General features: G+C 46.3%; 1 protein-coding gene across 2 annotated transcripts in view; it reads left to right on the top strand.

Annotated features, from left to right (window-relative positions):
* MXI1 (MAX interactor 1, dimerization protein) overlaps positions 1–14592 on the top strand; it is a 90170-nt gene that overhangs the window by 63659 nt on the left and 11919 nt on the right. For both annotated transcript variants that reach the window (XM_073354398.2, XM_073354399.2), the window contains exons 4-5: positions 10547–10661; positions 11832–12003. In XM_073354398.2, coding sequence (XP_073210499.1) covers positions 10547–10661; positions 11832–12003 — 287 coding nt within the window. The remainder of the gene's footprint in view (positions 1–10546; positions 10662–11831; positions 12004–14592) is intronic.

Genomic DNA, 14592 nt, shown 5'->3' with positions numbered 1-14592 from the left:
GAAGAATTTTTTGTTTTGTTTTTAAGTATATGCTTCTGAACCAGAGTGTCTCTTTAAAAAAAAAAAAAAAAATCAAGTGTAGGGTAAGGTGCCAGCGGCCATCATGTGGAATTGTGTGTGTGGAGTTATTGAAAACTGGCTGTATGCCATGGCAGCTTTACTGTGCATGGCTCAAGGGCTTGGAGCAATTACATAACACTCTGCAGCAAAGAAAATACAGGCCCCAGCACTTGACTGCCTTCAATTTCAGATTTAGTTATTTGGCAAAATCTTAGATTTCTTCTTTCCTCTGCTAAAGGATGAAGCATCCAATAAAGAGGAGCTCTGAAACTGCACCAGCCAATAGGTGTTAGGTTGTTGGGGCTATAGGGGGAGGGATAGTTCTCTTTTGGGTTAGAGGCAAGAGTAGAGGAAAAACATTGTCATGTGATGGCTATAAAAGATAAGTAGACATATGACCTATGAATTGTTTACAGAAAGAAACTCTATTTCCCCCCTTCCCCAGTTTATGCATATGCTTCTCGTTACTTCTTCTCAAAATCATTGTCTTCTGATGAATTATTGATACAGGGTCACTTCCATTTTCCTGGAATTGTTTTCTTTAAACAGTGATCTCCCTCTTGAATTTTTTAAACAAGCTGTTAACAGTGAAATCCAAGCAAAGTTGCTGGTTTCAAATTTCATGGTTAAATTAGACCTTGATAAGACCATCTCCTTGATAAGAGAGGGGATAAAATTATTTTTGCACTTCCACACGGAGATCCTTCTCCTTTTTTTTTTTTTTTTTTAAAGGAGCAGGCTCCTGATTCAGCCTCAAAAAGACTTGAGCATGTGCTTAATGTGAAGAATGAACTAAAGTGCTTTGTTGAAGTAGGGTGGTAGGGATCTGCTGGTAACTGAAAATTGGCTTTTTCACTTATCGCTGTTGTCTAATTCTTATAAAAAGAAAATGCAATCCAACATTTTGGAAATAATTTGCTTTCTAGAAAGTTACTCCTTTGCTGGCTCCTTTCCTTCCATGAGTGAGATGTGGCTTTTCCAAGGAGGTTTGCCTGTAGCCTCTTCCAGGTCTCTCTGTTTATTGAAAGAGTTCAGGCCCTGGTTTAGCAAAGTACAGAAGCATATGCTTAACTTAAAGCATGAGTAGTCCCATTGACTTCAATGATACTGCCTGAGGACTTAGAGTTAAGCATGTCCTTAACTACTTTGCAGGATCAGGGCCTCAATGGAGGGTAATTTTATTTTATCCATTTCTGTCCTGTATAGCCCTCCCTCCCCCCCGTAATGAAAAGGAAAAATGTGCACAAGTAAAGGCGGGTGTATCTACAGTAAGGGCCTGACCTGGCACCCAGAAAATTCAAGGAGAGTCTTTTTGTTGACTTCACTGGGAGTTGAATCAGGCCCAACTCCAGGAGCCCATCGCAGGGATGTAGATGCCTGATATAGCAGATTGCCTTGCTTGTCCATATCACATCTGCACCGGCACTCTGGTTTTGTTGGAACTGTCCACACGTACCAGTGCATTCTGGGGTTTCTAAAGCACCTGCCCTCATAGCGTCCAGTAGCTTTCAGAGTGATTGCCAAATGGGAGGCATGGAGTTAGATATAGCTGACCTGGTGCGTCTGCAGTACTTACAGCTTCCAGGCCACGCCAGGGAGAAGCTATTGCCAGAGGCCTGCTGAAGACCTCACGTAAAAAGTCCAGGCCTGGCTCTTGTGGGTGGAGTTGTACAGGGGCTGCAAGTAAAAGATTTTCTTGCAGCCCATTTTTGACTGGCTTAGACCAGGCTGAAAGCTGCCTCTGCAGGTTCCAAGGTGAAATTCAGGAGCAAGCCTGACCGGTCATCCATCTGCCCCATCCCTGCCAAGTGTCTGCCATGACTAGTCCGTTTGAAATATTCCCTTCTGGCTCCCCGGGAGGGAAGCCCTTGCAGTGGATGCTGCCATTGTGCTTACCCCTATAAGGGCAGGGCCATGGGCCATGTCTCAGCAGACTTGTAGCGCACCTATGGGGAAGGAGGATTGTTTTCTAGTGCCTATGTGCTCTTCTGTGTGCGCGCACAGAGCTGAGGCAGGTGAAGGTGAATAACAGGAGTATTTCCCATCCTGGCTGCCAACTCTCTGGGTATAGGGCGGAATGGGGTGTGCCCTTGTGTTTGGCCCTCAGTCCCCCAGGTGTTTGTGTGGGACAAACTAGTTTCACTGGCCTTCCCTGAGGGGCTTTTCAAGCTGTGGGCAGAACGCCGTCTGTCAAACTGTATCCCCCACCCCTCAGGGTATTAGCAAATACCCCCATCCCCTGAAACCTGGAGATTTGTGCCCCTAAATCTCTCTCCCACACTGTGGTTTGGGTCAGGGAGGAATGGCAGAGCAGTTCTCGTGGCAGGACTTGGACACCTATTGTACAGCAGGATGACTGACGCTATGAAGCAAACACATAAATATATGCTTCCCACCAGAGCTTTATATAATCAGAGACAGTGATGTCATTGGTAACTGCAAAGAGCAGGCTCTGAAATTACAGCCCTCAGCAGACAGGCGAACGCTCTCTTTGCGTCTGGAGGGGGCCGCTTAGAATGCGGGCTGACTCCTCAGCAAAGCAGGGGGTGGGGACTTACCCTGAGGGTTTGGAGCTTGGAGAAGGAGGGGTGAAATACCAATCCAAATCCAATCAGCTTTGAGGGTGAAACTCTCCCTGCCTTTGTGAAAGCCACTTAACGAGGGGGGAAAGGAATGGGAATACGTGCGTATGCACACCACTACCCATTGCAGCCCCTCTGTCGCTAATACTCCCCCCAGTAGGCTCCAGTAACATATATGCAGGGCTTTGGAGCTTTACTGGATTTGTTCCTTGGCCCCTCTTCCTCCTCCTATCCAGAAATCTCTGCACTGGACAGTTCGGGGCTATTGTAGATCTCCCCACTGGCAGTGGGAGGAGAGAATCCTTTCTGTGCCAGTCCCTCTGCAGCCAGGGTGAATTTCACTCTTAATGAGTCTGAGAAAGGCACTATCCTCTGACTCTGGCATTCCCACTCCAGCAGCACATCCCGGCCCAGGGCTGCAGCCTGTCAGGCCAGGCTTTTGATACTTGAGCCCCAGCTATTCCATTATTAGCTTTCTTTACACGTAACAGTTGCACAAGAGGACCACAACGGGCCAGCTTCGGCCCTGATGTAGTCGGGTGCAGCTCCTCTGAATACAGCAACGGTAGAGTTGGTTGAATTTAGTGGAGTTGGCAGGGCTGAATTTGACCCAACATATTGAAAGGGAAAAGGTAAGGCAAACAGCCCCCCTCTGTGGGCTGTAGCTCTAACGAGGCCAGTGTTTCCAGCCTGCAAAGTAAGCTGCAATGTTGCCCTGTGCTTTTTCTGGGCCAAGCAAAGAAGCATTTGAGGCTCCAAGTTCCACAGCCCTCCATCCTCCCAGCACTCAGCTCCTCCTTCCCAGGAGTCATGGTTTGTCCAGCCAGACAAATCCAAACCATCCGCTGGCTGTCCCTGTGTGAGACAAACAATTGCACCCTGTGGGCCTCCCCGTGTCCCCCAGAATAGACCGGAATGAAGGGGAAACAGCCAGCTGGTTAAGGAAGAGTAGAAAGCCCCCGTCTTCACATACTCATGCATTCATCCTGGCACAGGGTCAGGGCTTTGGCATGTCTATTATCACTTTTTATGCTCAGGGAGTAGAAACCTTTGTGGTAGCCCTGTTTTCTGAAGCATCTTTCCTTCCTAGGGATGGGAGTGACTATGAAGATTCTGCCCATCCTGCCCCCACTTCTCCACTTTTACTTGTCACTCCTGCAACAAGTGCACATGTGCTCAGATCTACTTTGAAACTGGCAGTCCCTGAAAGCTGATTTATCTCCGTCTTCTAATGCCCTAAGGATTCGAGGGGGCTGGAATGGGGGCCCCTTTCCCTCTGATTGTAAATTAATTCTCCCTTTATAAAACTGTCGTGCTTCTAGACCTTTTTTTTTTTCCAGTTATTAGCATGATCCAGTGGTCTAGATGTAAAGTCGTGTGGCTTTCTTGTGTGAAGTTTGGACAGTACTGGTATTTTCACTAAGTGCCAGGGAGCCTGAAGCTATGTTAAAGCCACCTTACAGTAAAGCACCAGGTAGATTAAGGGGAAGGAGACGCATAACTTTGTCTAGACTATGGGATTATAACTGCCAAGGTAAAACGCCAGGACTTTTTGTTAAGGGACTGTAGATTGGCCATTGACACCTGTAAACTCTGTTTGCCAAGGAATTTTAGCTCAGCTGGTCAGTTTCCTGCTTTGATAAAAGTTGGGCTTTGATAGAAGTTGATTTCTGTGTGACATTTAGCCTCCCATCAATGAATCAGAGCTGCTTTCACACTTTGTGGCTTAATTAACATCAGTGATCAGCTTGACTTCAGCCCATAGAAGCCAAAAATACTTAAGAGGTTATGCACCTGCCAACATTTGAAAGCTGAAATGCAAGATATTTGGGGAGAAAAAACAGACACGTCCTTTAAACCCCATTAAAATGTGCTGGGCTAGAAGAGGTGGGCTGGAGTGGAAATACTTGGTTGAAAAAAGGGGCCCTCTCCCTCCAGAAGTGGGAACAATTGGTCTGTTGAGACTAAGGGCTTGTCTACATGGGGCAGCTGCACAGTGTAACTTAAATCAGTTTTAAATTGATTGAGGTCTTGTTCACATACACAAACTCTAGTGCTTTAACTGTGCTAGTGTACAATGCAACCGACTCGTGTGATGCAGCAATATCTGTATTTTGGTGCTTTACACCAAGATTACTGTTCCCATAGGAAAGAGGGGAATAAACTATGCTGGTATTAGCACCTCTTACCAGTATACATGCATCTATACTAGGAGTTATACTGGTTTAACTTTCAGTTCTACTGGTACAAAACCTGTGTGTCAACCAGGCCTGAGTTAAATATAAATATAGGAGTTCAGTTAAACCTGTTCCTAACTGACTCAAGTTAAACCAGAAGAAGCCAATTTTAAAAAGACCTATGAACCTTTTGCACCAGTTTGACTCGGTTGCTTTACATTGGCACCCTCTTCATTATCCAAGTGTAACTTTTTTCATGTGGACAGGTCCTCAGACTGCTTTCTCCCACATAAGACTTTGTAAAGGTCTCCAAACAGCAGCTGCTTTCATTTGTGTTCCACCGTTCTTGGGCAGAAAGAAATGAAAAAGTTGACATCTCAATGTCCATGGCTTTGAGATTTTTTTACATTGCTTAATTTTGTGTAATTCTTTTTTCCCCCTACTAACAGCCATGGTATATCATGCCAAGGCCTGTTTGAGAGCTCCTGAAATTCACTGGTTATTAAGAAGCCAAACATTAATATCCTGTTCCCAGCCATTAGAAGTCTCTGGTACTGAGGCAGTTGCCTGGTACATGTTCTAAGTTTGTGTGTCTACGCTCATCACTAGTTCCTAGAACGGTTCTACAGTGTTTTCCTAGGTTCACCCTAGCAATTTAAAAAAAAAAAAAGAAAGTGGGGTTTAGAACACAAACCTCCCCAGGCATGGTAAGGAACGATGCATACCACAAAGTTTGTGTGGCAACCTGGACAGGTCCAGCTGTGCGTGCTAAGCTGTGGTGGGTAAACCATCTAGAACAGGGGTGGGCAAACTTTTTGGCCTGAGGGCTACATCGGGGTTCCAAAACTGTAGGGAGGGTTGTGCCTCTCCAAACCCTAACCCTATCCGCCCCCTCCCACTTCCTGCACCCTGACTGCCCCCCTCAGAACCTCTGACCCATCCAACCCCCCCTACTCCTTGTCCCCTGACTGTCCCCTCCTGGGACCCCCTGCCCCTGACCGCCCCCCCGGGGCTCCAACCCCTATCCACACCCCTGCCCCTTGACAGGACCCCCGGAACCCCACCCCCTATCCAACCCCCCCAAAGCCCCTTTCAGAATGTAGCCCTGCAAACATGGGCAGAGGACTCAGGAGGAGCAGGGGCAGCCGTGCAGCCAGAGAGAAGCGGCGGTTTCCCCTTCAAAGCTCCACTTCTCTCTGGCCGGCAGCAAGGCCGCCTGGTGCTCCTCCTGAGTCCTCCGCCCGCGTTTGCCACACTTCCACCACCCACACCGCCCACCTGCTCCCCTGAGGTTGTAGGTGAGCCTCCCTTCCTGCTCTCCCCTGCCCCTGCAGTGCAGCCCCTTCCCGCGCTGGCGGTGCAGCGTGCTGAGGCTGTGGGGGAAGGGCCAGGGACTAGCCTCCCCGGCCGGGAGATCAAGGGCCGGGCCAGACGGTCCCACGGGCTATAGTTTTCCCACCTCTGATCGAGAATCATCCTTGTTCTGGGACAGTGACCTCAGGTTTCTGTTAGGAATGGAACCAGAGGTGGTAGCAATTGGTGTTACCTCAGTTTTGATAACTCCACATATAGTCCCAACCAAGATTGGGGCCCATTTTTGCTAGGCTCTGTACAGAGACATGGGGGAGAGAGGCTGGATATAAACTACCAAGGTTTTCCTGCATAGCTATGTCAGCATGCCCTCCCCCTATACTCCACGTAGCTGCAGTGTATGCCAACAAAGGAGCCATTTTGTTGGTATAGCTTATGTTGTTTGCGGAGGTGGTTTACCTATAATGGCAAAATAACTCCTTTTGCTGGTATAATCTGTATCCCCATGAAGAGCCTTTGTTGGTATAGGTGTACTGAGAAAGGTCTTTGATGTGTAGACTAGCCCATAGTCCCTGCCCAGAAGAGTTTACAATCCAAATAGATAAAGATGAGTAAAAGATGGGAGAAAGGAAGTAGTATTATCCCCGTGGGAAAGCACAGAGAGACCTGTCTTCACTGCCTTGTGGGCTTGAGGTCTAACTTCAGTGTTGCCCCTAACCTGATTCCCATCCACACACGCACATCTCTCACTGGTGCTTTCACCTCAACTTGCCTCGCCCGTTGTGGGGGATGGATTGAAGCTCAGATGCTGCTTATGTTGGAGCTAGTACTGCAGTGGGGACATGGCTACTCTGTATTGCTAATGCAAACCCTCCCTGCTGCTAATCCAATCACCCTGCAGCTCCAGGGCCATTTTGTGGTGGGTTCGTTCTCAGTCGAACTAGGCTCACTCGAGAGGAGTTAATTCAAGTGTAGATAACTCAACCTAACGCTACAGTGGAGACAAGGAGAAATCAACTCTGTCTCCCCTGAGTCCCAGTCCAGTGCCTTAGTTACAAAGCCACCCTTCCTTTCTGGTGCAGTGGTGAAATGCTATGAGGGAGGCCGTTCTGAGCTTTTCCAGCTGTAACAGGAAATGGCAGTGATTGACGACTCCTGAGAGGCTGGTGTCTTGCAAAATGTCCAGCCCAGTTTTGTGGACTCAAACAACGAGCTAGTTTGCAGGAGCTTCAGGTCAGAATTCAGACTTCCGGATGCCAAACTAAACAGAAGTCTATTTCCCAACCTGTTCGTGTCAGGATCCTGGAGAAAGGTAGGCAGGACTAGTGGTGGGAGTGTAGAAGTCCGCAGTCAGGGTCAGGCTTGTAGTCAAGAGTAAAGCTGAGGGTGAGAGCCAGAGACAAGGTCAGGAATCAGGCTGAGGGTCAGTACCTGGTATCAGGGTCAGTGTTGGCATTCCAGGGGTCAGTCGGGAGTCCAGATCCAATTTGGAGCCAAGGTCAATACCGGGAGCTCAGAGGCAGAGATATGGGGCTGTCATGGTCACTATCTGGGGATCCACATTGTTGCCTGAACACTTCCTGGTACACCCCATAGACTTATATAGGTGTCAAGGAGCCAATCGGGGTGTCAAGGTTCCTCCCCCACTCTGAACTCTAGGGTACAGATGTGGGGACCTGCATGAAAAACCTCCTAAGCTTATCTTTACCAGCTTAGGTCAAAACTTCCCCAGGGTACAAAATATTACACCCGTTATCCTTGGACTGGCTGCTACCACCACCAAACTGATACTGGTTACTGGGGAAGAGCTGTTTGGACGCGTCCTTCCCCCCCCAAATACTTCCCAAAACCTTGCACCCCACTTCCTGGACAAGGTTTGGTAAAAAGCCTCACCAATTTGCCTAGGTGACTACAGACCCAGACCCTTGGATCTTAAGAACAATGAACAATCCTCCCAACACTTGCACCCCCCCTTTCCTGGGAAATGTTGGATAAAAAGCCTCACCAATTTGCATAGGTGACCACAGACCCAGACCCTTGGATCTGAGAACAATGAAAAAGCATTCAGTGTTTTACAAGAAGACTTTTAATAAAAAATAGAAGTAAATAGAAATAAAGAAATCCCCCCTGTAAAGTCAGGATGGTAGATATCTTACAGGGTAATTAGATTCAAAAACATAGAGAACCCCTCTAGGCAAAACTTTAAGTTACAAAAAAGATACACAGACAGAAATAGTTATTCTATTCAGCACAATTCTTTTCTCAGCCATTTAAAGAAATCATAATCTAACACATACCTAGCTAGATTACTTACTAAAAGTTCTAAGGCTCCATTCCTGGTCTATCCCTGGCAGAAACCAGCATACAGACAGACACAGACCCTTTGTTTCTCTCCCTCCTCCCAGCTTTTGAAAGTATCTTGTCTCCTCATTGGTCATTTTGGTCAGGTGCCAGCGAGGTTACCTTTAGCTTCTTAACCCTTTACAGGTGAGAGGAGCTTTCCCCTGGCCAGGAGGGATTTCAAAGGGGTTTACCCTTCCCTTTATATTTATGACACGGGGATTGCTAAGACAACTGTCAGTCAGATCGCTCGAGGTGGAACTTCCTGTGGTGGTACAACCTCTGTGGGTTGTGGGTCGCTGGAAACAGTCAAGTCAGGTTACAGACTTGTGCCAGCGTGAGCTGCCTGCAGGCCCAGGTTCAAGTCCCGCTGATCCTTACATTGCAGATTTGCTCAGCGTTGGGTCGAAACGTCCTTGTAATGTGATTAGCAGAGCACCTGTTGCTGACCATGCCCAGAGCTGTTTACCTACACGAAATGGCTGTCAACTGAAATTGGTTTTCCCAAGTAGTGAAAGCTCTTAGTCAGCAATAAGGATTAAATGCTAGCGGGTTTCATTGTAGAAAAAGCTGAGTGGGAGGGTGCCATTGACATGGTTTGGGTTTTTTTTATGTTTGACACTTTAAAAACCAAATCACTTAATAAATATTTCATTAAAAACACAAATTTCTCAGCCAAAGCCCAAATTTCAGCCCTGAGGCAGCTACTGCAGCTGAATTATAGCCCTTTTGTAAGAGGTTTTTATAATGGAAACACTGACAAACCCTGAACTGTAGTGGGTGCTGCTCTTGTACTGACAGTTCATCAGCTAAACCCCTGACCCCTTTACCCTTAATCATCCTTGCTTGTCAGTGACATAATTGCATGATTACAGACTCCTCTCCCCATCCCTTTCAAACCGCAAACAATAGTGAATTTCAAATACAAAATGTAAATGAACCGTCCAAACTAATTTGTTTTTCTGCATTCAGATGGACTGAGTTTAGATTCCGTCCCTTTGTGTCTGAACGGGCCTGGTAAAGGCTTTCAAGAACCTTTTGCGCTGGGATACCTTGAGTATAGGCTGATCGTCTGATGTCATTGTGCTATTGATTGGGATTACAAATTCAGACATAAATCATTAATGTAGAGTCTGGAAAAAAACTTTACTGTGTTCCATAAATCTAATGTTAATTACTGAATACATAATACAGAATGGGCGAAAACAGAACTGGTTTTACTGTGGTGTCTGAGTGGGGTTATATTTCTAGATTGCTCTCTGAGCAGTTTCCCATATTTAAAAAAACAAACCAAACTACAGTGTTCTGTAATAATGGTCCAAAACAAAATAGTCCAGTAGTACTGTGGTGTTTGGGGTTGTTATTGTAGAATATAGTACAAGGAGTGGAAGCACAAATAGGCCATGGTTCTCTGCTCCCAGAGAACCTGTGTTAACACCTCGAGTTCAAACACCGGGCTAGGAAATATGCAGCCCTGCGTTCCTTGCAGTCAGAATGCCCAAAGAGTGCAAATCTGATCCTTTAATGAGTGTGAGGTGTAATTCAGATACTTTGCGGTAAGGAGTTTGCTGCAGTCAGTTAGGCTTCCTTTTTGCCTCATATGGCTGGAAAAAGAGGAAGATGGGCAGTGAATGTTACATAGCACAATATATAATGTTAGGTTTTTCCCTTAACCAGTAATGTGCTAGTGTGTAAACGCCACTGGACACTTGAAAGTGCCTTGATATAAAACTCTACATAGTGTAGTAGGCTGCAAATAGCTGGCAGCTTGAAGTTATGTGAAACCAAACACACAACCATTGCCTCAGTGCATTTTTCCTCCCCAGCGTTCATCCAGCCGAGACAGGTTATCAGGTGTGAGTGCCAGGAAATAAACTGTCTGTCAGAGGTTAGCAATAGAGCTAATGTTGTTGAGTGACTAGTGTTTACAGTGTAAACATTTAATGGCAGGGCATAAAGTATCTGAAGGAAACAGGGTGATGTGTGGAAAATTGAGCCTGCTTGGGGGGGAAATGAGTTTGATTTTTGTCCTTTATAAGGCTGAAACTCCTAATCAGTGTCTCTCTCCTCCTCCAGACGTGCTCATCTACGCCTGTGCTTAGAACGTTTAAAGGTTCTGATACCACTAGGGCCAGACTGCACCCGGCACACAACGCTTGGGCTGCTTAACAAAGCCAAAGCACACATTAAGGTAAGCACTGCTTTTCCCAGGCTTCCCAGATGCTGTTTCTAACTGCACCAGTCACTCACCCACTGTCCAGAGTTAAATCTGCTCTCCCGGAGACTAACACCTCTCAAATGCATTGCTCCTTCTGTTAAATCCTCCATCATTATTACAACATGTGTTATTCGGAGGGTCCATAATAAACTCTGTTAACTCTGGAAATTATTGATTTGGGGAGTGGGAATCCTGTTCTGTATTATGATGGGGGAAGACAGTAGCAGATCTTGCTCTTTTTTTAAAGTAGAAACACATCTAATGTGATTGAGGGGCTGCAATTTGATGGAAAATGTAACTTCTGTCACTCCAGTGCATTCCTCCTGCTGGCAAATCAGTATAGGCCTCTACAGTGAAACAGGGTTGACGTCTTATTGTTTCCATCGTCTTTCATCTGTGGTTCTGCCAACTTCCCAAAGCCCTTCATAGATTGCTTCTGGCAAAGTAAAGTATAAAAAGAAAATCCAGTCTTGTAGGGATCAGGAATATACCTAAATCCTTTGTTGCAGCTCTGGGTTGGTAAGGGAGGGAGCCCTGCTTAAAGGAAAGTGTTAGCCTGAAATGACTCCCATCTTATGCAACGGGTTGGCCATCCGGAAACACAGAACATTGGTCTGTAGATTTCCCAGCTGTGATCAGAGGAGTCTGTAGCAGGTTACATAAATAGTTATTTAAATGGAAAACTGCTTCTGAGAAATACCTACTAAACCAAGCAACAAGAAAGCCAGACATCCCAGGATAAATTTTTGTGTAAACCTGTGTTACGAGTGATCATAACAAATGCAGAATCTGTTTGATTAAGGGAATTGGGGCCCCCTGGTGGATTAACTCAGTGATGCATCTTATTGGTTAATTACACGTTTATAAAACACAATAATTAAAAAAAAAACACACAATCCCGTATAGATATTCATTCATCCCCAAAAATCCTCCTTATACAAATATGAAAAGGTGTAGCAAAGGTGTAAACCAAAAAAGACACAAGTAGACTTCATTTCTACTAGTGACTGAAGGGCAGTCTGGTCCGATACTTGTCTGAGCATAAATCCTTTCAGAACATGGGAAAATCTGAAGCAAAGTATATGGCTGTGCTGTAGAAAACAAGAATTAAAGTCATAATCAAGTCGTATTCTATCATGTCAGAAACTTGAGGAGGCCGAGAGGAGAAGCCAACACCAGCTTGAAAACCTGGAACGAGAACAAAGATTCTTAAAGAGAAGGCTGGAACAACTGCAAGGTCCTCAGGAGATAGAGCGAATACGAATGGACAGCATTGGCTCAACCATTTCCTCTGATCGCTCGGATTCAGAGCGAGGTAGGTGTTCTACATGCGTCCAGCTTAATTAAAATACTTTTTGAAAAGATCTGCTCTAGCTCAAACAGGAATTAATTAGGGAAGTCTTATGGCCTGTGTTGTGCAGGAGGTCAGATGAGATGCCCACAGTGGGCCCTTCTAACCTTAGAATCTGTGAATCTACAAAAAAGGATGGATCAGGATGAAGACTGACCTCCCTTGAAAATTTGAGAGGGTGGCGAATGATTCCTTCCTTCTATTCGCAAAAAGAAAAGGAGTACTTGTGGCACCTTAGAGACTAACCAACTTATTTGAGCATAAGCTTTCGCAAAACCTTATGCTCAGATAAATTGGTTAGTCTCTAAGGTGCCACAAGTACTCCTTTTCTTTTTGCGAATACAGACTAACACGGCTGCTACTCTGAAACCTTCCTTCCTGTTGTGCTCTTTGTGTTACTTTTCTCTTTGCTTTGCCATTGAATGAGTCTCTGTATTTGTCAAGCAAAGGATGTGGGCTTTGTCATGTCTTTCTGCCTCAGTTGTTGGTCAGTCTTGCTTAAGTTGAGGAAAGGGGTTGTGATTGTGGATCCAGGTGATTCTTGTGGCATTTGAACTTGACTGCTGTATTTGAACAGTTGTCTAAAGTCAGAATGCAAAAGCTTTGTTTTAAAAATAATGATCCATGATCCCAACTCAGTAACCAAACACATGCTTAAAAGTATAAATATGGGTTGTGCTCCTCCTCTTTATAATGTAAAAAGAAGGCCCAGAACAGGGATGGGCAAACTTTTTGGCCTAAGGGCCACATTGGGTTTTGGAAATTGTATGGAGGGAAGGTTAGGGGAGGCTGTGCCAAGCTGTTCCCCCCCCCCCCCCGGGACTCCTGCCCCATCCACTGCTCCTTGTCCCCTAACCGCCCCCAGAACCCCTGCCCCACACAGCCCCATCCAACCCCCCCTCCTTCCTAACTATCCCCCGGGACCCCCATCCCCATTCACACACACCCCCATCCTCCACCCTCTGACCACCCTGACCCCATCCACACCCATGCTCCCTGACCACGACCCTGAACTCCCCTGCCCTCTATCTACCCCCCCGCTCCCTGCCCCCTTACCACGCAGCACAGAGCACCGGTGGCTGGTGGCGCTAAAGTCGCGCCGCCCAGAGCGTTGCACCGGTGTAGTGTAATAAATTGTTCTTGGTAACTGCTACCAGTAGCACGTTCCTTCGCGGAGCAGTTTAAAACACTACACTGGCGGCATGCCATGCCGTGGCTGCGGGGGAGGGGCCGGGGGCTAGTCTCCCAGGCCAGGAGCTCAGGGGCCGAGCAGGAGGGTCCTGCAGGCCATAGTTTGTCCACCTCTGGCCTAAAAGGAAGTTTCAAAAATCAGGGTTCCATTTTCTGCTTGTTCCTGCTATTTCTAAGTTAAAGTCTTGTCTTTCCCATTTTACTGGACAATTCTTCTGGAGGATTTGCATATGAAGCAAGTGCTTTCTCCTCCCTCCACTGAAGAGTGCGGGGAAATGTTGAATCTTTCACAGAGATTTTTTTTTCTCCCAACTGTGTGTCAAGTGTTAGAGTTAAATCTGTTTTCAACAAAACCATTAAGTTTTACTCAGCCACTTGGTTGGTATCTGTGATGATATAATCCTCCTAGTGCTCTAACTAGCCATAAAAGTCTCTCTCAGCGAAACAAAGGGCAGAGAAGATTTGGAGGTGTGATGTTAAGATCAAGCAGAATTATTTTAAAAAAAAAATTCTGGTCTCCTTTATATATCATAAATAAAGCTAAGATTTTTGTCACGGTTATTTTTAGTAAGTCGTGGACAGGTCACAGGCAACAAACAAAAATTCACGGAGCCGGTGATCTGTCCGTGACTTTTACTAAAAATAACCGTACAAGCCGTGTGTCAGAGATGCACAGCCCTGGCTGCAGCCACTGCCACGGGGCAGGAGCGCACTGTCCTGGCTGTGGCCCCCATTGCAGGCTACGTGGGGAGTACAGCCACGGCTCCGGCTCCGGCCCTGGCTTCAGCTGCAGGCAGCTGAAGCTGAAGAAATCACCGAGGTCCGGTAAAGTCACAGAATCTGTGACCTCCATGACTAAATTGTAGCCTTAATCATAAAGAACCAACAAATTGCACAGAGATTGTCCGTCTATTTATTGGTGATCTGTGTGCTTCGCTGTTTTACCGATATTTTTCATTTATTTTTTAGTGTCTTCGTTTTTAAGGTCTTCTGGGTAAAATTTTCAAAAGCATTTCAGTGACTTGGGAGCCTCAGTCTTATTGCCTTTGATAGCCCAAAGTCACCGAAGTGCTGTTCAACATGGTACCCGGTGTCCGTATAGAAACACACTACAGTGCCCTATATATCTCTGTCTCCGCTATCACAACCGTAAAGTGTCCCCCGGCACTGCTGTTTGTCACTGTAGTCTCCGGAAGACCCAGATCTCTGTTACACTAGACACTGTGCAAACTCTGAAAGTGACAGCCCCTGACCTGGAAGAGCTTATTATCATCTTGGTATCTGAGTTGCAGAGGATATTGCAAGCAGCCCACTCTCATGGTGATAAATTCAATCCAAGCTGGAGGGAATGCCCAGGCCCAC

This window comes from Lepidochelys kempii, chromosome 7 (genome assembly GCF_965140285.1).
Source record: "Lepidochelys kempii isolate rLepKem1 chromosome 7, rLepKem1.hap1, whole genome shotgun sequence".
Classification (NCBI taxonomy): domain Eukaryota; kingdom Metazoa; phylum Chordata; order Testudines; family Cheloniidae; genus Lepidochelys; species Lepidochelys kempii.
Note: the sequence above shows the minus strand (reverse complement) of the source record. Positions and strands in the feature narration are given on the sequence as shown.